Raw genomic sequence first — 27,832 nt, 5'->3', positions numbered from 1 at the left:
AGTGGGATGGCCCCAAACGCTGATCCAAACACCCATCCAAAGATAATGGGCTTATTTTCATTTTAAAACTACTTTTGGCCCACCAAACGCTCTTCCAACAGAGCCTGAGTCTAGTAAAGTTGTATCTTCCAACTTCCAAGCCCGTTTTAATTGCTACTAATTCTGCCTCGATCACAAGCCCACTCCAATGGAGCGTGTGAAGCCCATTACTCATTCTCTTACATTGTCCTAACAGTACCTCCACAAGCCGCCTGAGCATTTGTCCATACTGAGCCATCAACGTCTACTCGCATCACATTGGTGGTGGCAGTGTCCAGTATTCTTCCTCTGCCTGTTCAAGATGAAAGATTCTATGCTTCATCTTCTGGTTTGAGGTGAACTCCATCAAGTGGTGTAGGCACCTCTGTGTGCTTATTATCTAACATGGAAGTTTATTACTCAGCAATTTAACGAGCGTGCATAGTGGCATGGTTTTCGCTGAAGATGCTTACTTTTCATCCGGTGCTTGTCTGCATCTGAAATTTGGACCAGTTATCTTAAACACGCAAAATATAATCACAAAGAAATGGGGGAATATGTTTTGAAGAAATGGGTGCTTCTGGAACAAAGCAATGTGCTGATTCCCATTACAGGTGCCTTATATTAACAGTAAATAATAGGGAGAATTAAATCATTGTTTGTGGGGAGGAGGGAGCACGATGTCCTGTTTGAGACATCGCCATGTTTTTTTTGTATGAGCAGTGAGGCCTTGGAACGGGGAGGGAGGAAAACAGAACCTCGTGAAAATATTACTGTAAATCACTTTGTATCATGATGATCGGAACTGAGCCCCACCTGCTTGGTCCAAACGTTATCAGATTGATTATAATATAATTATCATGGCTTTTTATCTTCTCACGGGCGGAAAATAAATCCTGATATAGAGGCCCACATACGCTACGACAGGAACTGTGCAGAAATTATATGAGGTCTCAATAACAAGGAAATAAACATGTTATCTCGATCCTTAATATAAGAGTTAATTTGATTTTCAATTTAATCCTAAATATAAGACACAAAATTATTGTCTTTAATATTTATTCATTTTATCCTTAAATAATCTCTATAGTAGTTGCATATGTTAAGAAGTTATTATCAATTTGTAATTCAAAATAAAGACATTTTAAAGAAAGACAATATCTATTTATTACAAATAACTAAATATAATTAACTTTCTTAATATCTTTAAATTAGTTAATCAATAGTCCTATATTAAGAAGCGGTGTTATATATATTACAAGTCTAAAATTACGAAAGATCTTCACGCCAATTGCCGAGGCAAAGGGTGACAAGTCGTAATTCGTAGCTTGTTGCTGCAGTGTGTTGCCAAAACTGAAGTTTGTCTCAGTGCGTAGAAAGTCTACACATGTGAATAGACTTGTACAATACGACTGATATTGCAAAAGTGGGTGAGAAGTCTGAATCCGCTGGCTATGTAATTTGGCCACTTATGTATGTGCTGGGATTGATTATTTTCTTCACTTCATCAGAGTGAGAGTGGGAAGGAAGAGCATGGCAAGTTCAATCCCGAAGCATGCGTGGAACCACAATGGCATGATAGCCCAATACGCCGCGTGTGGCCTGGCCACCAAGGGCGGTGCCCCCCCCCCCCCCCCGCCCCCAACCCTCATTGTCAACGAATCAACATCGACGCAGGTCACTGATTTCTAATCGCTTCTCGCCTTTTACCTCCACGCATTCACCGACATGTATTATCATATTATATCTAATTAGCCCCTTATTTACGCCACACACATACACAGTCGGACTTACCTTTCATCAGGACCCTTGTGTATATGCGATTGTGGGCGCACGGGATGATTCCTCGTGCCACCATTATTCAGTCTTTCTTGTTTCTTCACATAACATGCCTAACACTTTTGAGTATTATTATTCCCCATTCACTCTTGAAGATTATACTCTGATTGTCCCTTGTCCCCGCCCTTATTGTGCTCCATCCTCCGCAGCTCTTTCCTCATCACTTTATTTCGAATAATTCAACTCCGTTTCAATGCTTGAGCACTGCTCCGGTGCACGACGTTTGACTAATAAGGCGTTTGCTGCCAGCCATGTTGCTTAATGCGCAAAATAGCACCAAACACATGAATTAATCACCCCTAATTAAAGTTAATTAAGTTCTGAATGCAAATATGTACTCACATTATCCTAAAAAGATAAAGTAAAAAAGTTGACTCTTGAGAAGAAAAAGGGGAAAAAAGGTCCACAGGACACATGGGCATGGCTTGTTGATAAGACATCCGTGGTCCGCCAGTAAGATACCATCAGCACAACTTGGAACATACGTGGTGACAAAGTGGGGAATCTCTCGGGGCTAACCATACCCCTTGCTCCTCTATATAAGTCTCTTGAGTTAGTTTCGTGTCGTAAAACAGCCATCCGAATTCAAACTGCTATCAGCAATGACTTCTCATATTTGTGTATGGCTGTGGGTATCCTCCATTGCAATCCTGCGCCCCATCTTCATGTTGGCTGATCGGTCTGACAACTACATCATCCACATGGACGTATCAGCCATGCCTAAACCCTTCTCCACTCAACACACCTGGTACCTGTCCACCCTTGCCTCCGCACTGAACAGCCCTCAAGTTTCCACTAATTTTACCTCTTCCTCTTCGAAACTCATCTATAGCTACACCAACGTCATGAATGGTTTCAGTGCACACATAACCCATTCCGAGCTTGAAGCTCTTAAGACCTCCCCTGGCTATATTTCATCATTCCGTGATTTGCCTGTCAAACCCGACACAACCCACTCGTCCCAATTCCTTGGTCTCAATCCCAAAGTAGGAGCATGGCCGGCCTCAAACTATGGCAGGGACATTATCATTGGATTGGTTGACACTGGCATTTGGCCAGAAAGCGAAAGCTTTCGAGACCAAGGGATGTCTGAGATCCCTTCTCGATGGAAAGGACGGTGTGAAAGTGGTACCCAATTCAATTCATCACTGTGCAACAAGAAACTCATCGGAGCTCGATTCTTCAACAAAGGATTGCTGGCCGAGAACCGAAACGTCACCATAGCGGTGAATTCCACCCGTGACATGGACGGTCACGGGACACACACGTCAACCACCGCAGCAGGAAGTCATGTTGAAGGTGCATCTTACTTCGGGTACGCCTCTGGAGCAGCAATGGGCATGGCTCCAAAGGCTCATGTGGCTATGTACAAGGCTCTTTGGGAATCTGGGGCCTACGCATCTGATGTAATAGCTGCAATTGACAGTGCTATAACAGATGGTGTGGATGTTATTTCACTGTCGTTGGGGTTTGATGGGGTTGCTTTGTACGAAGACCCTATTGCTATAGCAACTTTTGCAGCCATAGAGAAAGGCATTTTTGTGTCCACGTCAGCAGGGAACCACGGGCCATCTCTTGAAACTTTGCACAACGGAACACCGTGGGCTATAACTGTAGCTGCTGGCACCTTGGACCGTGAATTTCACGGGACCCTAACACTCTGCAGTAATCATGGAGTTCAACTCCATGGCTTGTCTCTCTATCCTGGAAACTTCTCCCCAAGCCAGAACTTTCCGTTGGTCTTCATGGGCAAGTGTGACAACTTGAAGAAATTGATTCGAGTCAGGAGAAAGGCTGTGGTGTGTGAAGAGAAGAACGGAACCCTTGGTGATCAAGTGGATAACCTTGACAGAGCAAAAGTTTTGGGGGGCGTGTTCATAACAAATAGCCCTGACATCACATTTTATTTTCAGACCAAGTTCCCGTCCATCTTTATAAATCCAGAGAGAGGAGAGATGATCAAAGATTATATAATGAAGAACTCAAATCCAAGGGCAAGCATGGCTTTCAATATGACGGTCTTGGGGACCAAACCAGCCCCAAGTGTGGATAGTTATAGTTCCAGAGGACCTTCACAAAGCTGCCCATTCGTGTTAAAGCCTGATGTTATGGCTCCTGGAACGTTAATCTTGGCTGCATGGCCCCAAAAAGTTCCGGCAGCAGAGTTGGAGTCCCAGAACTTATTCAGTAACTTCAATTTGCTATCTGGGACATCCATGTCTTGTCCTCACGTCGCCGGAGTAGCCGCTCTTTTAAAGGAAGCACACCCCGATTGGAGTCCCGCCGCCATTCGGTCTGCCATAATGACAACATCCGACATGCTGGACAACACCCTCGGACTCATCAAAGACATTGGCGATGATTACAGATCAGCTTCTCCTCTGGCCTTGGGAACTGGTCATATTAACCCTAATAGAGCCCTCGACCCTGGGCTTGTTTACGATGCAGGAATTGAAGACTACGTGAATCTTCTTTGTGCACTGAACTTCACCCAAAAGAACATTTCCATTATTACTAGATCCTCTTCCAGCAATTGCTCCAAACCTTCCTTGGACCTTAATTATCCCTCATTCATTGCTTTCTTTGACGGTGGGGTCACATCGTCTTCTACCCGTGATGGGTCCAAAACAGCGAGAGAATTTAAGAGAACAGTGACCAATGTTGGAGAGGGGCAAACAACGTACAAGGCAAGCATTACGCCCGTGAAAGGGTTTCAGGTCTACGTCATCCCGGATAAGCTGGTGTTCAAGGAGAAGAACGAGAAGCAAAGCTACAAGTTGAGAATAGAAGGACCAGAAATGATCGACGAGGATGTATATTTTGGGCATCTTGTTTGGACGGATCTGAAACACGTCGTTCGAAGTCCGATTGTAGTGACCACACCTGTCGAAGTAGCTAGGTAGAGCTAACTAAAAATGCCCCTCTTATTACTCAAGTCAAAATTATATGCATTCGCTTCAACATTAATGATCATTATATCGTCGATCTTATTTAGAGGACATGGTTAATTAGAATTTATATAGCATGTAGCACTGGATAGAGTTCTGCAATATTGATGTTATCAGAAGGGCATGCGTGAGTGAATTAAATAATTATTAGGCACAAAGGGACAATTGAATGATAAGAAAAGAGACAGGAGAAGGGACCAGGACTTGAACCTCATTGATCCATGTGTAGAAAGAAGGGTATCCAGTCCATGTATTTTCCGTTAAAGCATGGCCACATTGATTCATTCATTCACTTCGTATTCTGTGGGCCACATTGTTACTCTTTTTTTGGTTTTAGATGCCGTTGCCTGTTGGTCCACCCCCGCTCCTGATCGGTCCCACTATGGGACATTGATAATTTACTTTTTTCTGTCTAAATAAGTATGTATTTACTTTTTTGAATTTTACAAATGAGTTAATAAGATTTTATATTGAAAACAAAAAGAATTACGGTAAGTTGTATGCTCTATACCAACCTTAATTAGTTTGACCCCTTTCTCCACTTCTCCTTTTTGTTCTCAAACAAATTAGGCCCGTTTAAAATAATTTATAAGTAGTCTTTTAATTATGATTTATGAAACACGCTTATAAGTCATTTTAAATGTAATACTACATTCAATTCTTAATAAAAGACCCAGTTGACTAATTTAGAAAGATTAAAAAAATTAGCTAAATTAGTTATTTGTAATAAATATGTGTTTTTTTAAAATATTCTTGTTAATTATGTTTATTAGCTAAAGCTATCATTTGATGGAACATTTAACACGTGCAACTACTACAATGATTATTTTGAAAAAAATAGATGAATATAAAGATAAAATTGATTGGATCTTATATTTAAAATTAAATTAAAAGTTAAACTAATATTTATATTAAAGACCGAGAAGTAGTAAATATGATCTTAGAAGAACAAGGCAGTTACTTTCAGATAGAAAAAAAGGAAGGGGACGTCCTTACTTATGCTGTTTCATACCGGTCCAGTTGATTAGGCATTACTGTATGAGTTAATGAGAATGAGATCGTGGTGCAGTGCGTTTATGGAGTTTTTAAGGGCGTGTTTGGATAAAAACCAAATCATGATTTTAGAAGTGTTTTGATGGTTTACAAAATAAACATGTGGAAAAATTTATTTTATTTTGCGAAAAAATACTTTTAAAACTATAGTTTGGAGGTTGCCAAACACTTCCTTACAGAGGAATGGAAAGAAAAGAAGAGGAGAAAAGTGAAAGACAGGGTGGTTTGGTAATAAAGATGTGTTATCTTTTTAAAAATATTCCCGTTAATTATGTTTATTACCTAAAGCTATCATTTGATAGAACAATTAACACGTGCAACCACTATAATGATTACTTTGAAAAAAATAAATGAATATAAACATAAAGCTGATTGAGATTTTATATTTAAAATAAAATTAAAAGTTAAACTAGTTTTTATATTAAAAACCGAACAGTAATAAATATGATCTTAGAAAAACAAGGTACTTACTTTCAGATAGGAAAAAAAGAAAGAAAGAAAGGAACGTCCTTACTTGTGTTGTTTCATACTGGTCCAGTTAATTAGGCACTACTGTATGAGTTAATGAGAATGAGATCGTTGTGCAGTGCGTTTATGGAGATTTTGTTAAGAGAGGAGTGGAAAGAAAAGAAGAGGGGGAAAATGAAAGACAGGATGGTTTGGTACCGAGGAAGTCAGTTTCTTCATGATTCAAATGGAAAAAATTTGGCACGAAATGATTCCATTATGACAAGGAGGGTACAGTACTTTACTGCCTATTGCCTAGTCTGGTTGTGCTCCCTCCCTGTAAATATTTGTTTTCAATATATTTCCCCTTTAGTAAAAAAAAGCAGGGTGCAGTAGTGGAGCATGGAATCCATTTTGAAAAGCCAAACTTGCCCAGAATTATTGTTGTTATGTGCATCTGTGATCCTTTTAGCACTGTTTATTTTAATCACACCAAACACCACTCGGGAATGAGGAAACTCTTATTTTCTTTCTCCTGCGTCTTAAATATTATCTTTTTTATACTTGGTTGGATGCAGAGCTAGGAATCACCTCATTTCCTCTGTCAAGGGGAGGAAGAGCAGAAAATGATTGCCGATCCGAAACACTTGACCGGAATGCGATTGGGTCCAGCTTCACCGGATGATGAAATCCTCCGGAACACATCTCTCCGAAAAGCTGCAATTTTGGCCAAAATCACAAAAACTTAGAAACCCTCCACAACCGTCTCTGGTTATTATCATATTATTACCTCCGTTCTAATTATTAGTTTTTGTTTATAAATTATAAATAAGATTAAAATCGGAGATACTATTATATTTGCACGATAATCATACCCTATTTTGTTGATACGTTTATTTTAAGTCAAAATTTGTTAAATCTAAGATTTTCTCCCCTTTCCTAACGCCAATGTGGATCATAAGGCCACCGACACACTTTTTCAGTTTTTTGTGAATTAAAATCTTGTCCTTGCAACTGATGCAAGACTAGCATAGGTGGCCTTACAGTTTGTTTGCGTAGCGCTTTAATCTATGTGTTTTTTTAATATTCAAAGTGCTGAAAAATTTTGTTAATTTACTACATTCATTGTTATGCGACAACATGTTACAAATAAAAAGATCAGACTGGTAGTCTTATTTTTTATTTTTAAAGATACAAATTCAAATATTTAAAAGGCAAATAATTAACTTTTTATCATAAGAAAATGATTGTTAAATTTTAATACTAAAAATATTAACCTGAGCAAACGCGGTGTAATTTTGCTTAAAAAACATCAGCGTCATATTTCAAAACGTACAAAAACTAAATATATATTTTTTTGAAATTTTTGGATAAAGAAAGCTACAACCGACATTTTGTAATGTCAATGAGTGGGACAATATATGGCGGTTGTTGATATAGCATAATAATTGTTATTTTGGCCACAAATTTATTAGAAGATTGTATAGTTTTGCCAACCCAGCTAAAAAAAACAAAATGTCAATTTAGAAGGAATTATTATTATTATTATTTTTGGTCAAAATTTAGAAGGAATTATTTAGATGCAGGAAAGCAGCAAGGCTGCTGGCAGGGGGGGAGAAAACAAATGGTGGTGAGCAGCAAGGCTGTGATATCATCACACAACGGGTCATCGTTGGGAGATTCGCGTTAAGTGACAACTGGAATGTGGGTGTCGGGTCAATGATTAGATTAGGGTTTTATTCATTGCACATCTGCGCTTTTGTCTTTGGCCTCAGCCCCATGTGATGTGAGTCCAAAAAAAAAAAAAAAAGCCCCATGTGATGCGGTTACTGTTCTTTTTGAGTTACTATATTAATATCTGCTGCCGGTGGTTTAGTAACGTATAAAAATGTTTTAACAATCGGATTACCCACTAATGCATTTTCTTAATTTTCCTGTCAAACCGCCCCCTTCGTAAAAGGCCAGCTCACAGTATATCAGACTCCATTATTCTACATTCTGCTAATGATCTGAAGAAGAAGCGCAAGAGAGAAACTTCTTGTGAGCTGGAGTTTGGAGAGATCACAGAATGCACGCCAAGACGGATTCTGAAGTGACCAGCCTCGCCGCTTCGTCACCCACTAGGTCTCCTCGGCGGCCGGTGTACTACGTGCAGAGCCCTTCTCGGGATTCCCACGATGGAGAGAAGACGGCGACCTCGTTTCACTCCACCCCTGCGCTCAGCCCCATGGGGTCTCCCCCTCATTCCCACGCCTCACTGGGTCACCACTCTCGCGAGTCTTCCTCTAGCAGGTTCTCTGGATCTCGCAAAATATCTCCCAACGATGCTTCTCGTGCTCCCCATGGCAAGTCTCAGAAGTCATGGAAGCAACCTGATGTCATCGAGGAAGAGGGTCTTCTTCCCAATGAAGACCGCCACAAGCCTCTCCCTCGTCGCTGCTATGTCCTGGCTTTTGTTGTTGGCTTCATTCTTCTTTTCACTGTCTTCTCTCTAATTCTCTGGGGCGCCAGTAAGCCGATGAAGCCCAAAATTGCCATAAAGGTTTGCATTCCGGTCCTTAATTTTCAGAAATATCGAATAGTTGAATCAATTCCCGATTTGGTCTTGATCGATTCGCATTCCCATCTTGTAGAGCATAAAGTTTGATCATATCACGGTTCAGGCTGGTTCGGATTCCACAGGAGTGGCCACCGATATGATATCCCTGAATTCCACCGTGAAGTTCACATATCGCAACACTGGCACATTTTTTGGGGTCCATGTTTCCGCAACACCTCTGGATCTGCTCTATTCGGAAATCGTAATTGGTTCCGGAGAAGTAAGCTTCGAAACCCATCATCCTAGCTCAAAACTTATTTTTTAAGTTCATACTGAAATTCATTAGCTCAAAACTTTCGAAAAAGTCTAATCTCTTTTTGAATATACATACAAATAAACTTGGGGATTACAGATGAAGAAGTTTCATCAATCAAGAAATAGTCAAAGAGCAGTGAGGGTGGCAGTGGTGGGTAACAAGATTGCTCTGTACGGGAGCGGCGCGGGCCTGAGTAGTTCAACCGGTGCGCCTTCAGTTCCAGTACAATTGAAGTTAAGTTTTGAGCTTCGATCCAGAGCTTACGTTCTTGGCAAGTTGGTGAAGCCGAAATTTAACAAGAGGATCGACTGTTCTATAAATCTGAATCCTAAACACATCAACGCCACGATTTCTCTGAAGAAATCGTGCACATACGATTGATCGGGAATTCCACAGCGAGAAGAAACCCAGAAGCGGGGAAAAAGAAAAAGATAAAGAAAATGTGATACGTGTATTCATTTCATTGGTTCTTTAAGATGAGGAAAGAGCGGGGGGTACAGCTGTAAAAGGCTTCTGGGCAGGACACGAAGAAATTTGAACGCGTTTCTGAGCATTTTCGCTGCCAAAGTTCTATATTGCATAGTGGAGAAGATGATAACAGGCTGTCTTGAATGGCTAGGTGTAGACATACTTGTGAGTGATCTGTTAATTATGGTTTTCCTTTATGTATGTCATTTTTTAAACCCTTTTTTGTTAATGCTTGAGCATTATTCTCCAATTTCTTACAATTATATTTAAAGGTGAAAGTCAAATAATTTACTCAATCCCAGATCCTCCTATTGGAGCACTTGCGTTTATTGATGGAGTAATTATAGGCTAATAGAATCGGATGCAGCAAGTTCAATCTCCCGGATGCCTACGCAAATGATGGCTCGAAAAACAAATGCAACCTCCCAACTGGTGCAGATTCATAATTATGGTTTGGTTATTTCATTTGAATAAGCAACGTTGGGAGGCATTGTTCTGTCGCGATTCACCAGAATGAATGTTGTTGTGTTCATTTGTCTTTCATCGGGAATCCATTATTCTAGCTCACGTGCTTGACAACCGAGCAACGTACTAACACTGTCTCACAGATCCATGAAGATTCATTCCAATAATAGCCCTTGATGAAGTCTCGTAGCATTGATGTGTGAATACTGAATATATGCTCCGTCAGTTTCATATTATGAAACGTGAAACATTAACTAGGAGCAAAACGGGAAGTGAAAAATTCAATGCATTCTTGTATTGTGAAATATGAAAAACAGTACTCATATTACCGTGACGATCTTAATATGAAACTGAGAAAGTATATAATTCATGTGCGAAATTTGATGCTTGTGGGATGATAATCCTTTCGAAACGTGTTGCAAATTTCACATGACGTGGCCCTTTAAAATTTGAAATCACTAGGGAATTTTGAAGTGGTAGCTACCAAAGAGGGCAAATTAGTTCCGAACGAGGGCTATGAGAGGAACTCACGGGAGGGCGGATATTTTTTTTGCAATAGAGGAACTTATAATTTTACCGTTTGCCTATAAAATATTGCTCCGTCATAATAAAGATTACTCAAAAGCCAGATCACACTCCAGACTCCAGAGCTTGCGCCGAGTTTATCAGTTGTCGGCATGACTTGTTCTCCCGAAAATGGGTCGTTATAATGCCCTAATCTCGAACGATGGCGGTTTTTATTAAAAATTAATAATTTCCCAAATTTAATAATAAATGCGTTAGTATGTCAACATTAAGTTGCCCGCCATATATTATCAATTTATTTATATTCCTCACCGGCACCAGATGATCCGATATGATGTGAGTTCCATGTGTGGAGAAGAAGCAGTCTTAAAACAAAGGCAGAGGGTCACCATTTTACGGGCGGTGTTAGTTGACTATATACTCTTCTGGTCCTAAATATAAGACCCTTATACACACTAGTATAAGAGTCTTATATTTAGGACCGGAAGAGTATATGTATATAGAGAGAGATAGAAAGAGAGAGAAGTTAGCTGGAGAATAACATCCCAATAGTCCTCTGCTCTTATTTATAGATTAGAGAGAGAATATTTTTTTATTCATAAATCACTTTATTAAATTTTTAGTGTGAATATATTATTTTTCCTTTCATTTATTATGGTGTAAATAATTATTATTTTTAAATTGTATATATTAAATATGGGTAAATTAGGAAAATTATTATATTTTAATGGAGAACTAATGCATTTTAAAGTTTTTCTTAATCTATATGAAATATAATAAAAATGCCTTATAAATAGGACAATGGTATACTCAAGGACCTGAAATTTATTGAAAACACAATCTTCATTGTATTTTGTTTTCCTCCATGGTTCTCAGTCCTTTATGATATTTTCAAAAATTCCTAGTCCCCTAATGCAGAGTATTCTGTTTTCCACCGCGGTATCTGGGCGTCATCATTCTGCCAGAGTTAGAATCAGAGAGAAGTGGAAAGGGAGCGGTAGGTGTGAAGGCAAAAGTGGAGCCAATGGCCATGGGAGGAACAAAAGTGCGGGTGATTATTAATTAATCAAGTATTCTTTATTCAACGTGATTACGCAAGAATTATTATATGGTTGGCTTCTGCTTCAAGTCTGCAAGTTGATGCTTTTCAAAGGCTAAAATATCATCCAATGGCTCTTTACTTGATTTTCAGACTACGTTGATGTCTAACTAATGCGATTCTTCTACACGAAATTGATAGTTGCAGCCTTATGTACTGCTTGGTTTGACAAAAATGAGGTCCTTCGCAAGGACATTGTGGCCAATTTTTAATATTTCATTGATGCATATCCTTACCGGTCTGAACTCTGGAGAAAAATAGGTTTGATTGTTTGAACGGAAAGAAGACTTCTGCTATTATATTGTAGTAATTAACCAAAAAAAAAAGGGATAATGAAATACGGAATCATATGAATCGTGTACTGAGTTTTTCACTTCTTTGAGATTGACTTTAACCCCGTTCCCCCAGAATTACCATCGGGATCATCTTTGTGCTCAACAGAAAGCATCAAGTAAACGTTTATAGGAAAGTAAGTGGGTGACGGGCATCAACATGATCTATCAGTAAAAACGAAGGCCAAGCCTCACCATGAGGGGCGGGCCACAAATAATGTAATGCCCAGCATCACCTGTTTGCGCAACACAGATTTTTTCCCCCACAAACAACATTCTTTGTTTCTCCACTTCTGCTTCATAACTATTCTATTCTATTCTCCTTTTTTTTTTTGGAGAAAAGAGACAAGCCGAGGCTTGAAACACAAAATATCGGAAACTAAAAGGAAAACAAGACCCGAAAGAAAACCCCCGAAGACGGAGCAACTAGCTCCAAGCTTCGACACTAAGCTGGTCATCAGACACTATCCCCGCGCATCCCGCCGGCACATCTTGTAATAATATCGTATCAAAAGAGTCATGGTGTCCTGTCCTAGCTAGAAAATCAGCACACTTAATAATTTCTCTACCAGTATGGTGCATTTCTACGGACCAATTCCCATAGATCAGCTCTCGGGTATCTATGATGAGGTTTCTCAAAGGATGTTCTTCAGCATGGTTTCGCATCAGCAGATTGAAAGCTTCTAGTGAGTCCGTGTAAAGCATAATCCTGGAGAATCCCATCTGCTGACATGTTCTTAAGCCCGTCTGAATAGCCATTAATTCGGCTTCCGTAACAGAGCAGCAACCCAGGCTACGTTGAAATCCCATGAGCCAACTCCCTTCGTGATCTCTAATCACTCCCCCACAAGCAGCCGCCTGATATTCCCGTACAGAGCCATCCACATCTACTCTAATGGCGTCTCTTGGAGGTGGGGTCCACTTGGTTTCCGATTTAGAGGATACATTGAAAATGTCATGTTTAAGTTGCTGATTTGTCACGCCTTCCATCAAGTGGTATGTGCACCTCTGGATCAGTTCCCTGGTGTTCTTTGTTTTGCCATCGAATACATACGCGCACCTGGAAGTCCAGAGGAACCAGCATCCAAGCATGAACACTTGAAGCCAATCCCACTTTGAAAATTTCGCGTTAGCTGGACTTTGTGTAGCATTCCAAGAAAGCCATTCCTGCAAATTAAGAGCATAAAATCTAGTAACAAAGTTAGGTTGAATTAAAGATAGCCAGAAGTTTTTCGCTCTCTCACAGTCCCTCAAAACATGTATAACGCTCTCCTCACTTTGGCAATTAAAAGGACAAATTGATGTGCTTGAGATCCCTCTTTGAGCTCTGAATTGGTTAGTGGCTATTCTCTCATGAGAAACTTGCCATAAGAAGAATTTTACTCTTTCTGATACACGGCACTTCCAGAGTTTAGACCACCAACGATCCCTCGACGACACCTGTCTCTGACTTATAAATCCATACGCTGACTTGACAGAAAAGTTCCCATCCGTAGCAGGTCTCCATATGAACACATCCTTGGAATTATCTGAGGGTGGTTTAATACGCAGGAGGATCGATATGATGCTGGCTGGTAATACTCCCTGCCACTTATGCACCGCCCAGGTGTCATTTTCGAGGGTGAAGTCCTTGACTTTTGCTCTGATATCCAGCCCCGAACATCCATTTGTATATGCTATGAGGGGACGGTCCAAAGGGGTCCACAAATCCCACCAAAAGTCAGTATTTCTTCCACTGTTAATTTTCTTCCCCACGCCTTGAATAAACTTCTCCCACACCTTAACTATGGACCTCCAGGTAATCGAGGCTACTCTCTTGTAATAGACTCCGGGGACTTCATCATTCCCGCATCTATATTTGCTTCTGAGGACCCGGGTCCAAAGGGCATCTCTTTTGGTGATTAAGCTCCAAATATTCTATTCTCCTTTGTTCAACCCTGTCACAACATTAAACACAAAAGGACAAAAAAAAAGAGGCAAACTTATTGGGTCTGTTTGGACGAGCGATTGAAAAAGTAGCTTATGGAGAAGTGAAGATTGGTAAAAGTTAAATTGGATAAGCTGAATTGTGTTTGGATTAGAGTTCAGAAAAGTTAGTTTGCAAAAGTGATATTGGAAAAATGTTGTTTGGATTATGGTTGAGTAAAAGTAAGTTTGGTTGTAAAATGACCAAAATGGGTGTGAACTTAATAAATAATGAAACATGATTAAAAAAAATAATTTCACATAATATAATGAAATTAAGATAATTTAATATGAAGAAATCAAATTAAATGAGTGAATTAAATTATAAAATTTTTAGAAAACTCAAAAAAATATATTTGATATATAAAGTGAAAGACGAAAAAAAATGAATTGAGATAATATAATGAAGAAGTGAAATATATAGAGTCAATTAAAATTGAAAACTTTAGAGAAATCATAAGAAATAATTTACAAGACAACCCTTGAAACATGATAAAAATATGAATTGACATAACACAATGAATTTAAATTAATTTAATATGAGGAAGTGAAATTGATTGAGTGAATTAAATTTGAAAATATCAGAGAAATGAAAAAAATAGTGCAAATATAAAGCGAAACATAATTTAAATGGATAAAACAGTTATGAACTCCAATTTGCAGTATTGTGACAAAGTGAAACGAAATATTACATAATTAATTAATTGATAAGCTATGGATAATTTGGTCTCTGATTGCATCACGAACACGATTCATATGCGATGAAGACTGTGATGTAACATTTGAAGACGATGGTTAACTAGTTTCAGTCTCATCATGTTCGCCAACTATATTACCATTTTCAACTTGTTCAAAAAATAAGTTGGAGCCTGAATGCCTCCTTATAAGGTTATGAATGGCCATTGTTGCACAAAATCCATACTTGAACAGATTACATGCAATCGAATTAACATTATCATGGTTGTTTCTTTAATTCTACAGAAGCTCGGATGAAGGAACCGAAAACCGTGAGTACCTAGCTTAACCAGACAAAACACAGCTCGGATGAATTTGCAACATTCACAGCAGCCCAACTCCACAACAATTCAATAGGTCGGCCATCACATGCAACAAGAGAAACGCAGACGAAAAGAGAAGAAGAAAAGAACAGAGATGCTCAACAATGTGTACCGAATCCGAAACTACGGAGGCTGAGGAAGGTAGATCGGGCTCTGTCTTGTACTCTTTGGGCGAGATATACACGGGACAACTCACCCCCAAGCTTAGATGTCGGCCACCACAGCTGTTGGAGGAGTCTTCAGAGCTGACCTTCAACACCTTTAGACGACCGACGAAGCACGCAGAGAAGCTTCGCCCACCGGACAGAACACAACGCTCAACTCGTGACGGCCGATGGACGGAGAATGGCAGAGTCGCGACGGAGCTACAGCAACGGACTCTTGACTGCACGGCATGTCTTCTCTCCAGCGGCGAAGCTGTGACCTTACGAGTGAGGAGAGGCAAATGACGAATAAAAAATGAGGAAGGAATAAAAAATGATCATTTGACAGGAAATTAATTTTCTAACGGTCCAGTAGCACAGTGCAAAAGCTACCCCTTCCAGCTTATTAAAATGCACGATTGGGAGTTGTGTCCCTTAACCATCGCCTTTGAGGTTCGATTCCTAGAGGGATGGGAATGGAGCAAGCGTGCCTGGGAGGGTCGCCCCCATCTTGGGCCCGACAGTACCCGAGGGATTAGTCATTGGGCTCGTTCCGATGGATACCCTGGTGAAAAAAAAAAAAAAATGCACGATTGGAGCTCAAATGGGATGGGCCAAAAGCTGTCCCAAACGCCCTCAATTAGCCAATTGGGCTTATCATCCACTCAAACCTCCTTTTGGGCCCGCAAAACGCCATTCCAAACAGGCTGATTATCTGCCTTATTCATATCTCTCTCCTCTAAATCAACAGGGTCAAATAACCAGCCATATCCCCTTCCTCTTTTTCACTTTATCTTCTTTCTTTCTTGTCAGTGTGAATGGAATTCCATATATATTTTCGCCCTTCATTCTTCAAACAAGACATAGCTGCGTTTGCGTACACTCTTCATTGAATTGTTAGATAATCAAAATTAATGGCACAAAAGACATATACGTGACAAGACTGCCTTCTATTTATTATAGTATTTAATGACATTTGATTGTGCTGCAAAAGGCGCAGGTGCACACTGCCTCACCGATGCACCTCATCTCACCTCCCCTCATTAATAGCCCAGTGCTGCTCATTACAGAACATATCTACTAACTTGATAGTGCAGGATTCTCGGTCTAATAACTATTTGTTTAAAGATATCATAACGATCTTTAAGTTAAAAGATTATGAGCAAAGATTTACTACGGATTGGGAATATCAAGTCCGTCTCTCCGTTTTGGTCAAAAACGAAAAGCCTGTCTCTCCGCAGCTCCACTTCCGTCCCTTTTGGTTGTGGGCCTATTGGATCAAATTCTTGGGGCGGTGTTCTCTCAAATTCGGGCTTTGGATTTTCTGTGCACATCTACAGAAATATCATGAAATGGGAGGGGCAACTAGAAATTTCAGAATTTCCTCCTTCGGCCACCTCACCATTTTATTTTGACAGAACCTTCCTTCTCTCAGGACAACCATGGCTTTCCCTCAGCACCACCTCCAACAACACTACCAAACCCAACCACTACAACCACAATCGAAATCATTCAGGCAAATACTGTCCACTATTATCTGAAAAATTCTTAATATCTCAAGGAATTCTCTTTCTTTCCGCCTTTCATTTTACCGACCTTTCTTTTTGTTAGCAATCTGTTAGCTCATTGTTTCTTTCCCTTTCTTGGTTCTTGTTGCGTTACTTGCAGAGGTTTACGGACAGTAGATGGTCAGATGTCGCAGCAAGTTGCCTTCTATAATCCACCTGATTTGCAAGATCAGACCCAGCATCCTCCGTATGTTCCTCCTTGTACGTAAAATCTTCATCTTTAGCTTCGGCCCTTTCCCTTTTTGTTCATATATTTTCTTTTTGTGTGCTTCGCTTGTTTATTGGGATATTTCAGTAGGATACGTTTCTTTGTTACTCTGGAAAAAATTTCAGCTTGTGAAAAATGAAAGAAATGAACTAAGCTAGGGTTTTGTCACCATTTGACCATCTTGAATCCAAAATCTTCTTTTTATAGCTGAATAGTCGAGTTTGAGTTTAAATTCTTTCTTAGCATTTTCTTGCCTTCTTAAGTTTAGTGCTGGTAGGCGTAGCTACTTTCCTTTACGTTATGTTGATATATAAAACTAACCCCTTGAATTGTTGGGTGCTGCCGCTTTTCTAGTTCATGTTGTTGGCTTTGCGCCGGGTCCATTTCCTCCTGCTGACGGTAGTGACGGTGGAGCTGACTTGCAATGGAATTACGGGTTAGAGCCCGAGAGGAAAAGACTAAAAGAACAGGATTTTCTGGAGAACAATTCTCAGATATCTTCCATAGATTTCCTCCAAACTCGATCGGTCTCCACTGGGTTGGGTTTGTCACTTGACAATACCCGCGTGGCTTCCACTGGAGACTCCGCTTTACTATCACTCATCGGTGATGATATTGAGCGTGAATTGCAGCAGCAGGACGCAGAAATACAAAAATACCTTAGAGTGGAGGTTAGTGCTGCATTCTAGTTTAATTTACTTAGCTACTTGCTAAGGTTAGAACTCGTTATATTTCATTGAAACTGGATTTTTATTGTTGTATGAACACACCATGCCGTTTAAGCATGTTTAACATCGTTTATTGTTGGGTGATGATGTATGTCTGTTGTGACTTTTATTAAGCGATCTAACTCAGTAGAATAAAATTGGCATTTTGATTGTTTTCGGGGTTAGCTTTGATTCTGGTTGCAAGAACCCAAACTGCATCTGTGTGAACTTTATAAAACGGTCACCAATGTTCAAAGGAATACAGATTCGAAGGAGGGTTGGTGTAATAGAAATATAATGTTAACACAATTTTCTTTGTCATTACATGGGTTTTGGATTCCATATGGTCCGAGAAATTTCAGTCTTATCTATGATCTCAATTGTCCGTGCTATTCAGTCCAAGGGGGCTAAGGTGACACCTCATGGAATGGATGACAAATTTTAGATTAGATAGGATTGCAATCCCATGAGACTTTATGGACTCTGGACGAGCCTGCAATACCATGATAAGCATAGCAAAGAGATAGTTGTGAGCATCTCCATTCTTCGGTGACTTTTTTCTTTTCTTTCCTTTGCTTTTTTTTTTTTTAAAAATCAAAATATAGCTCCTTCCCCCTCTCCTCCCCATCTTTTGATTCTGAAATGTTGAGTGTGCTCTTACGATGGGTTGCTGTAAATTGAGTGGCATGCGTACCTAAGATTATAGTTTTCTTGATCAGCTGCTGGAGATCCATGTTCTTCCCTTATCTCTAAATGCCAGTGGGCTGGCAATGATGAAGTTAATTTACATTTTTTCTTGGAAGAACGAATGTGTGCTCTGGTATAAAACTTCATCTGAGTTTTACTTCTTCCGATTAAAGTGATGGGATCAAATAAAAGTCATACTCATATATGACTTCATGCTTCAAAAAGTCTAATCAGTTATCCTGATCATCCTTTCTTCTGCGCCATGAGATTGTTAACCAACCTTTCTCTCAACTACATTCTCCGAATACCTCCCTCTGCATTCCACTTGTTATAACTTGGGCTGGCCACTGCTACAAGCTGTGCAATACTCGATTTATATATAATATCAAGATAGCATTTTCAACTATCTCCTTTATGATAGGGTGAACGATTGCGGCAAACGGTTTTGGAGAAGGTTCAAGCAAGTCAACTTCAGAGCATGTCAATTGTTGAAGACAGAGTCCTACAGAAACTTAATGAGAAAGAAGCGGAGGTTGAAAGCATCAATAAGAGGAACATGGAACTTGAAGAGCGAATGGAGCAGTTGACCGTTGAAGCAAGTGCTTGGCAAAAACGTGCCAGATACAATGAGAACATGATTGCTGCTCTCAAGTACAATCTTCAGCAGGTATATGCTCAAGGCAGAGATAGCAAAGAAGGATGTGGCGATAGCGAGGTAGATGATACTGCTTCATGCTGCAATGGCCGTTCCATTGATTTTCACCTGCTCTCCAAGGACAACAATGATATGAAAGAGATGATGACTTGTAAGGTATGCAGAGTCAACGAAGTTAGCATGCTTTTATTACCATGCAAACACCTCTGCCTTTGTAAAGATTGTGAAAGTAAGCTTAGTTTCTGCCCCTTGTGTCAATCCTCAAAATTTATTGGCATGGAGGTCTATATGTAACTGGACAGTGGATACTTAACACGTGGAATCTCTAATTTTATATTAAAGTTATGCATTTGTTTGTTACTGGAGTAGTATCTCCATATTATCTTGCAGACAGTTACTCAAGGAGTGAAGAACCATTGAACCGAACCAGAAGAATATACAAATAATTGAACCATAATTGTTACGAATGTATATAAGAAAATTTCCTCTCAACTTTTTAAGAAGCAACCAAGCATGGCCATCTTAAAGCTGAAAGTGTGTGGTTAACCGTAGCGACTTGCTTGGATATCAATTGCATGTCGTTTTCTTATTGCAGGAAATCAAAATTGTGTAGTAGTGATTTATTCGCATGTGACATCGTGTGATAGAGAGTTCTCTCTCGGCTAATATCTAACAGAGATAACATAACACATGGAAAATAATGGCAGCTGTTTCTTGGAAATCGGCAAAAGAGGCTTGTCATGTGGCGAATGAAGTGGGTAAGGCATCGAAATTTACATAGAAGTGCTTAGATCGTGACCGTAGAACTCACAAGAACTCACTGGGACCGTTGACTGCAAATCCTATATTCCAAATTATCCCGATCGAGATTGCGGATAAGGCTCATTCGTTGAAGTGGGCTTTGTGATTTCGTCTCCGGTTTCGGAGATTGCAAGCCCATTCTCATGAACTCGAGAGGGCCTGTCAAGATCATTTCAGCCTGCGAATTCGAATCAAGTTCCATATTTGTAGTATGTGTACTATTTAATATAGCGTGAGCGTGACGCTTGCATTGCGTTTGCATATTCTGTGTTCAAGCGATGCGCTGGACAAAATTAAGGGTCCAGAGCCAAAAAAATGCAGTTTGAAACTAAGCCTCCTTTTTCATGTTCACAACTTTTACTCAAATCACATCGCTCAAGTGATAAACAGTATACCTATTGGTCTGAGTTGAAACGAAAATACGGAAAATAAATGTAAATAATTATTCATGGACATGACATGTTATGGGCGGGGAAAGGACGAAGGATGGATGGGAATGGCTTTAGTGTGAGAGAAGAGGGAGAAGATTGATCAACTTTTTTCTAATCATGCTATAGAAAGTGATGACAAAGAGGAAAGTGAATGTGCTTCGCGCATTATTTTAAGCACCTCTCTCTCGCTCTCAATCCCTCTTATTTTTATTATTATAATTATTTCCACCACCTCCTCCACTTTCCCCTCCTTCCACCGCTAACTCCAGTCGATCTAAAGACCTGTCACACTCGTGTCTCTTTGCCCCTTTCTCTCTCTCTCTAGTCTCTCTCTCCTCACTTGCCTTTTCTTCTTTATCTCCGTGGAAAGCAAATCATCAACCCCGGAAATTCAATAGATAATCAAGTGTAATGCACATAACAAAAGATTGTTCCTAAATTTAATCGGAGAAGAGACAAGAGGGAGCTAGAGTGTTTTATTCAGTTCAAATATTTCAATCATGCAACCTCATCCTTATTCCCCATAAAGCTGAATTTTGCCTTTTCTTTTTATTTCCTTCTTCTTTAGTGGGGCCTGTGGCCAGCCTTCTCTTAGGCCAGCTTCCTTCCACTTTGCACAAGTATGCCATTCTTTTAACACAGATATTATATAAGGCCCTGTGAATTTTCTGTTGCGAGTCCGATTTCTCTGCTCTTTTGCAGTTAAAGTTATTCCTTCTTTAACTCGAACCTTGCAGCAAGCTATGCCCACATCTTCTGCTTTTGATGGATATTGCGTTCTGATGCAAAAAGCTTCTCCCTGCACGTAAATGGATCATTTGTTCTTTTGCCATATTGCTATAACCTCAAGGTTTTCATGTTAAATTTTGATGATAATAAATCATTCTTTAAAAATGTAATCGTTGATTAAATTGCTCAGTACAAAGCACGTAGTTGATATTAGTGCTCTTCTTAACTAAACTGAAAACGTTCTTTTCTTTGGACTGGTGAACCATAATCAAGTAGAAAATTATCATTCAGCATTCAAATCATTTGGTCTATCCTTTGATTATAATCACGTACAATAATTATTATAATCGAAGGGGAAAATATGCAAGTAGTAATTGCTACTGTGTTCATGAGTAACCAATAAAATAAAAAGATGATATCTTGGGCAAAAAAATAAAAATAAAAAGAGATATCAAAACATTTCAAGACACATTCTAAGAGCCAAAATATAGCCGACCATGAAGCAGATGAGGCTGCCCTTGACATACTACTTCTAGTCTTTATTATAAAAACTAATCTGATATTTAATTTGATCTTAAATATAATATCTCAATTTATTTTATATTTTATATTTATCTATTTTTAAGTGGTTTTTATAGTAATTGCACGTGTTAAATGTTTTATCAAATAGTAGGTTTAACTAATATATATAATTAGAAAAGATATTTTAGAGGAAAAAAAATACCTATTTATTGCAAATAACTAACTTAATTTATTTTTTTAATCTATTTGAATTAGTCAACTAGCTCTTATATTAAGAACTGGGTGTAGTAGCTTATGGAGCAATAATGAAAACAAAATCAAGACATGAGCAACAACATTGTAACGGAGCAATAACTTTATGAGGCTGGCAGTTAAATGCATGAAGATAATAAGCGAAATTTTGTTCTTTAAGAAATTCAATTATAATCAAGGGGAAATGACAATTGCAGCATATGTGAAGGTATTAATGAATGAAATTAATGAATATATATATCTAATTATTGAAATACCATGTATGGAAGTATCATGGTCTTTAGTTGTAATTAAAAACAAATAACTTGACAAAACCAAATGTGAAAAATAATCAATGGAAGGTTACTCATGAATTTAAGGAATGTCACCTGAGTCAATGAGATGTTATTTATAAATGGATCAATATTCTCACGAATTTATGCATCGTCGCTAATAAATTTAAAAACAATCACTTGTGTGAAGCAATAGAAAGTCATTTGTGAATTTATAAGAAGTCAGCTCTAAATGAATAGATAGTTTCGTAAAAGTCACTTGTAAATCTATGAAAAGTTAGTTAGTTAGTTATGAATTGATATATAATCTCTTTTAAATATATGCATCATCATTTATAAACTGAAGGACAATCCAATTGATTTTTCATAAATTCACAAGTAATTGTCATTGTTCGGTCATAATTGACTTTATATTGATTCACAAGTGACATTTCTTAAATTTACAAATAATATGAACTTTATTTCAAGTCATGAGTGATCTTTCATTATTTATATTGGCTCTTTTCTATATTTGGTGATAAGGCCAATTTTTGAGAAGTCATTTATTTTTAATTGTAAATGGAGGCCATGATCCTTCCATGACATCTCAATAACCTGAAGTCTCGATTGGCATTAATGTCTTCACAAGGTCTTCCTTACAATCAATACTAATGTGAACTTTTGACATTGTTGAATTATTGGGACTTTGCTGTACGTCTAACTAAGATAATAAAATTACTTAAAACAAAGTCTTTGTGTTTTTAATATCTACAAAAATTTACAAGTTATTGCTTGTGAAAAACTGAAAATTATGAATCCGTCCACTCCTCGTATTTAAATTATCAGCCCTAATTCCCTTGGTAAAAACTTCATATTTTTTAGTCCTAACCCCCCAGTTGAATAAATACATGGTGCATAGTAGGCTGGATTGAGAGTTAGCTTGTCAGAAAGACAAAGAAAGAAATGGAAATGAAGAAAAAGAAACAATCTAGTTAAAAAATTCTCTCTTTTTTTTTTGTAATTTTAATACCTTCAAATACCGCAAATTTACCACAATACAAAATTTTTTCGTCCCTTCCATTATCCTCCATAATAATAAAAAATGTTATTTTTTCCTTCCTCTTCATTATCCTCCATAAAGTCATGGATTTTTTTTAATCCTGTCTTTTTGCATGTGAAGAACAAGGAGTAACCACAGGAATGGTAACGGGAAACAGATGCACTTCTTACTGTCTGATACCATATTAATTAGCTTCGACAATATTATTGGCATAAAACTTGCTAGACCTTGTGAGTTGTGAAGCAGTTTTGACAACCACGGACATAGATAAGGTTATCTTGTTTTGTCGTCTTCGTTAATTGCTAATTCGAAAGCTGAAATACGAAAAGTATAATGTTCATCTCTTATTTTTGTCTCCACCATGAACTTAAACGTACGGACGCCCTGTCTTTCCTGCTTGTACGCATCTGGTTGTCTTCGACATTTATATCCACAAACAAGATTTGGTGCGTATCTATGCTGTTGTGTTTGGTAGGACTTAAAAAAATTAACAGCTTCACCATTATATTGTCCTGTAAATTTTAAGAAAGCCAGGGTTAAAGGGTGCTGGTTCCACTTTTGGCAACAAGATATGCTCCCTGTTGTACATTACTGCATTCTGTGTATATCTTTCTCTTCCGAATGGAACAACAACTTCATAATTAACAACTCTAGAAGATTGCTAATTAGATAATGAGTTTTAAGCCTTTAGAGTTCTGGAAGTGGTTGAAGAGAAAAATAGAACATAATGTGGGAGTAGAAATAGGAAGTGAATTCATCTCGTACACATTCTCTTTTCGAACTATACACGAATCCCCCCAGCTCCTCCCGACAATAAAAACTCTAGAGGATCCTTGAACTTACCCACAACTCTAAAACCTCTCATAATTAATTTTAGGCTTTTAATCCTCCTCCATATCCTCAAATTAAACGTTAAGTAGTTTAGAATCGCTTCAAACTATATGTCACGTTGTTTGTGGAATTTTCTTAATGACCAAGAAAAAGGAAAGAACATAGGCTGAGAACATTTAACAACAAGAATATTGATGTTGTTGTTGTTATATTATTATTATTATCATCATTTAGTTTTCGTTTTATATCTAACATTCATCTGTACCAAGTGTAGTTTACTTCTGTTAGCCAAGAGAGGAGAAAACGTAGTTTACTTTGCCACTAAAAACAGTCCTTGCTATGATTATTAGTGTCTTGATCCATTTATGATTAAAGTCATATTCCTTGTGTCATTTCAAGAGGCGGACTTCAAACTTCAAAAAACGGATGAAAGTTTTTTAACTTGTAAAGAATCACGGGGGGGATCTAGTCAAATTATTCGGAGAATTACACTAGTTTTCAGTGCTGTTCATCACCGTCTGATAATTAATTAATTAAAGATGGATCGCCGCATGCACTGTGTGTCTATATATATATATATATATATATATATCACTTCATCACCAGCGGCGCGGGAGAGAACTTTACGACTGTGATAATATCATATTTGATGAAACCGTCAATTCCGTTCTCGGGCATACCGAGCTAGTGATTGTATCACCATCACCATCAGATCAGACCAGGTCGCAAAAAGAACTTTATATGCCACATCATTGACTCGGTCGGCCAAAAGGGTTACTGTTTAGTGGTTAATCAGGTGGCAATCTTGCAGTTATATTTGTATCATTATATTACGAAATTACACACACCGATGTATACATGGGTTATTTTTTATTCAAAATCAAAAAAGAATAATTAATGATTGCAGGACACGGGACAGTCCGGATCTATCAAACAAGGCAAATGATTTTCCGATCACAGCATCATGATAAATCTGGATTCCGAAGGGCTATTCATGGTATCCGTCGATTTTATTTTCTTTCTTTACCAGAAATCGATGAGAGGATAATGAGATAGTGAGGCTGTTTGCTCACGATTTTGATGGCTCGCACTCATGCATTATTGGCTGGCATCACAGAGGAAAAAGTGCCACTTTAAGCAACTTTACAAAGCAATATAATGGACGAGAGAGAGGTGGGTCTTCTTTAAACTATTACTGTTCGCTATATGTATGAAATGATGAGGGAGGGACCCAGAAAGTAGGTTGATCATCTAGTGGATTCTCTTGGACGACTGAAGATGAATTAGAAGCAGCCTTCAACTATGCAACATTGTGGAATGTGGATGTGGAACATATATCGTATTAGCTAGTCACCTTTATTGTTGGTTTTTCTTTAACGTTCTCAAGCCACATGATATAAAAGAAGAGGAACAAGAGAAAAAGAATGTGACGTGCATGTGATCCAACAGCCTTTATGTTCCCCTTTAGCTCTCACCTACTCATCTTCTACTTCTCTTCTCTTCTGCTTCTTCTAAACGAAATTTACCACCACCACTTCTCTGTGTCGTCTTTCTTGACATTTCGGTGAGTAATGCTTTTTTGATTAATCATGTTTAGGTCAAGCAGGGATCTTCATTACTTAATTGTACTGAAAACATTTTTTGGGTCCCACTATTAGACATGCGAGGTCGGCCATATAACAGGTATATGTGCATGCATGCATGCCATCGAGCTAATTCGTCGACATCCATCAAAAGCATGCTTTTAATTAGTGGAGTTAGTTCTTAGGCCCCACATCAAATCAAATGAATTATATATATCAAATCGACCACTTTGCTTTGCTTTTCTTTTGATCAGAAAAAGACTGACTGTTTTGGTGCTAGAGTTTCATGGTAGAATACGTGAATATACTGCTCCTTCCGTTCTTATTCTTTAACGGGAGGCCTGGTATCTCATGTCATGTGTAAATAGAAAGATCTCCTTTTTTTTTTCACGTAGAAGTCCTAGCTATGAACGTCGACTTTAGGAAAGAGAGAAAGGGAAAAAAAACATTAAAGGGAAAGGAAAAGAGAGAAGCAAGAAGAAAAAAGGGGGATGGGTTACGTTGAAACTCGAAAGATTGAGGAAAGACCTCCCTTGTTGTTCTCTCCTTTTGATGCAACTCTAAAGGATGTAAAAATCAGTTTTTTCTTATTGATAAGAAGCAATATAATAGGTCATTAAAGGCTAATATTTCGATTAGAGATAATACTATCCTTTGTGTGGAAGTTGCTTTTGAACGTCTTTTTACGGGGCACGGAATGAACTTTTGCATGGAAGTATATATTCTATCTACGTATTTTCTATTCCTCCGCCTTAATTTAGTGTCCCACTATCCATCCGACCAACATCTCTTGCGTGCAAGTTTGTAACATGTGGAAAGATTATTTAAGAGGTGTTTGGATGGAAACCAAACTATGGTTTCAGAAGTGATTTTACGGTATACAAAATAAATATGTAAGAGTTTATCTTGATTCAGGAAAAAGTGTTTTTCAAAAACACTTCTCATGCTATCCAAATACCTCCTTAATTCGTTTAGATATTTGCTGCACTACAACGTAACATGAGGGGTTCATTTTCAGAAATCATGAACGCGTTTTTAACAGTTTATTATGAGTAAAAAAAAGTCTAATCAGATAAAAAAAAAAAAAGTCTAAGACATATTATCTGTAAGATAAATGATACAAATAAATACTAAACCGTTGGTTTTTTCTTGGGCCCTTTCAAAATGAAAATTAAACCTGTTGGAATTACTGTAGATCAGCTCAGCATATATGTTGTCTAAAATATTTCCAACTGGCTAGTTAGTCCATTTGAATGGACGAGATATAGATCAATGCAAATATTTGAAATGTTCTCAGAATTGATTTGATGGAATGGAACGGACGTCAGTTATTGGGAACGCTGAAATCAGAATCTGCAATAACTTCACAAAATTTGATGGGCAAAAAAAATGCATTACATTAATTATCCAATAAATCTATAGAAGTTGTCAAAAGAATCTTAATAGTTAGTGGGTACAATAATAATGTGATGGGAAAGAAGTATGGGATCCATGAAGGACGTGATGGCTGGGAACTTTTTGCGTAAACACGTTACTTCAATAATATTTAGTAAATGAACATCACGCACTAAATTTATATTTAAAGACTAGCTGCAATTACTCCTACATTCTAGTTTTATTACGACTAAATTAGAATTCAAATTCTTCGTCATTACATTTACATTTAAACTGTTTAAATAATCTTGTATGAGTACAGATGAGAGGACAAGAGAGCTCGTGTGGCACTATATAATTTGAAGAGCTGTAGAAAGACAAATTAAAGGAGCGTCTTGTCCGGTCCTTTATTACACATATCAGAGAGCCAATTCCTCCTGCCATATAGGCCCTCGTGACCTTCTGTTTAATTAATACTATTAATATGTTGCCATTAAAACACTTTAACTCAACTCTGTTTCCCCCGCCATATCCATCTGTCCCATGCTCCACTCCAGAAGAGACCAGTGACTTGTTTTTTATGGAGGAAACAGACAGAAGATAACAACCTTGCTAACTTTGTGCCTATTTGCATTTGCAAGCTCAAAACCGAAGCTCCAAAAAGCTTGCTGGGTGTATTCAGATTATTATTGCCGAATAACAAAAACTAGTGTAAATTTTATTGTTTGTGATCAGTATATGTTTTTGTTTATTAAATACATCTAGTTTATATCGTACATAGCAAATAAATAATTTTTTCAGTATTTACAATATATTTACTTCTTTTTATTTTTTATAATTAATTGTCAAATTTAAATTTAAGATTTTTCTTCAAGTTACGCATTACAAGTTCTAATACGTTAAACTCGTTTTTTATGGAAGAGTATTGAAACATAAATTATGTCACATTAACTGATTT

At 38.1% G+C, this 27,832-nt stretch overlaps 3 protein-coding genes across 3 annotated transcripts; all 3 read left to right on the top strand.

Annotated features, from left to right (window-relative positions):
* Positions 1-2,331: 2,331 nt before the first annotated feature.
* Positions 2,332-4,853, top strand: LOC114740045 (subtilisin-like protease SBT1.9). The gene has a single exon (XM_028928158.1). The coding sequence runs from the start codon at positions 2,460-2,462 to the stop codon at positions 4,758-4,760; it is 2,301 nt and encodes a 766-aa protein (XP_028783991.1). The 5' UTR covers positions 2,332-2,459; the 3' UTR covers positions 4,761-4,853.
* A 3,347-nt stretch (positions 4,854-8,200) lies between these two features.
* LOC114740046 (uncharacterized) lies at positions 8,201-9,915 on the top strand. The gene is made up of 3 exons (XM_028928159.1): positions 8,201-8,847; positions 8,939-9,124; positions 9,257-9,915. Exons 1-3 carry the CDS (start codon positions 8,374-8,376, stop codon positions 9,539-9,541), a joined length of 945 nt encoding a protein of 314 aa, XP_028783992.1. The 5' UTR covers positions 8,201-8,373; the 3' UTR covers positions 9,542-9,915.
* Positions 9,916-16,596: 6,681 nt separating this feature from the next.
* On the top strand, positions 16,597-19,400 carry LOC114740043 (probable BOI-related E3 ubiquitin-protein ligase 2). The gene is made up of 4 exons (XM_028928157.1): positions 16,597-16,731; positions 16,884-16,984; positions 17,346-17,662; positions 18,807-19,400. Exons 1-4 carry the CDS (start codon positions 16,658-16,660, stop codon positions 19,332-19,334), a joined length of 1,020 nt encoding a protein of 339 aa, XP_028783990.1. The 5' UTR covers positions 16,597-16,657; the 3' UTR covers positions 19,335-19,400.
* The last annotated feature ends 8,432 nt before the right edge of the window (positions 19,401-27,832 follow it).

The sequence above is a fragment of the Neltuma alba genome, unplaced genomic scaffold, assembly GCF_004799145.2.
Source record: "Neltuma alba isolate B1F8T4 unplaced genomic scaffold, ASM479914v2 tig00003031_pilon, whole genome shotgun sequence".
NCBI classification, from domain to species: Eukaryota; Viridiplantae; Streptophyta; class Magnoliopsida; order Fabales; family Fabaceae; genus Neltuma; species Neltuma alba.
The sequence above is the reverse complement of the archived record's forward strand: the minus strand, read 5'-3'. Positions and strand labels throughout refer to the sequence as shown.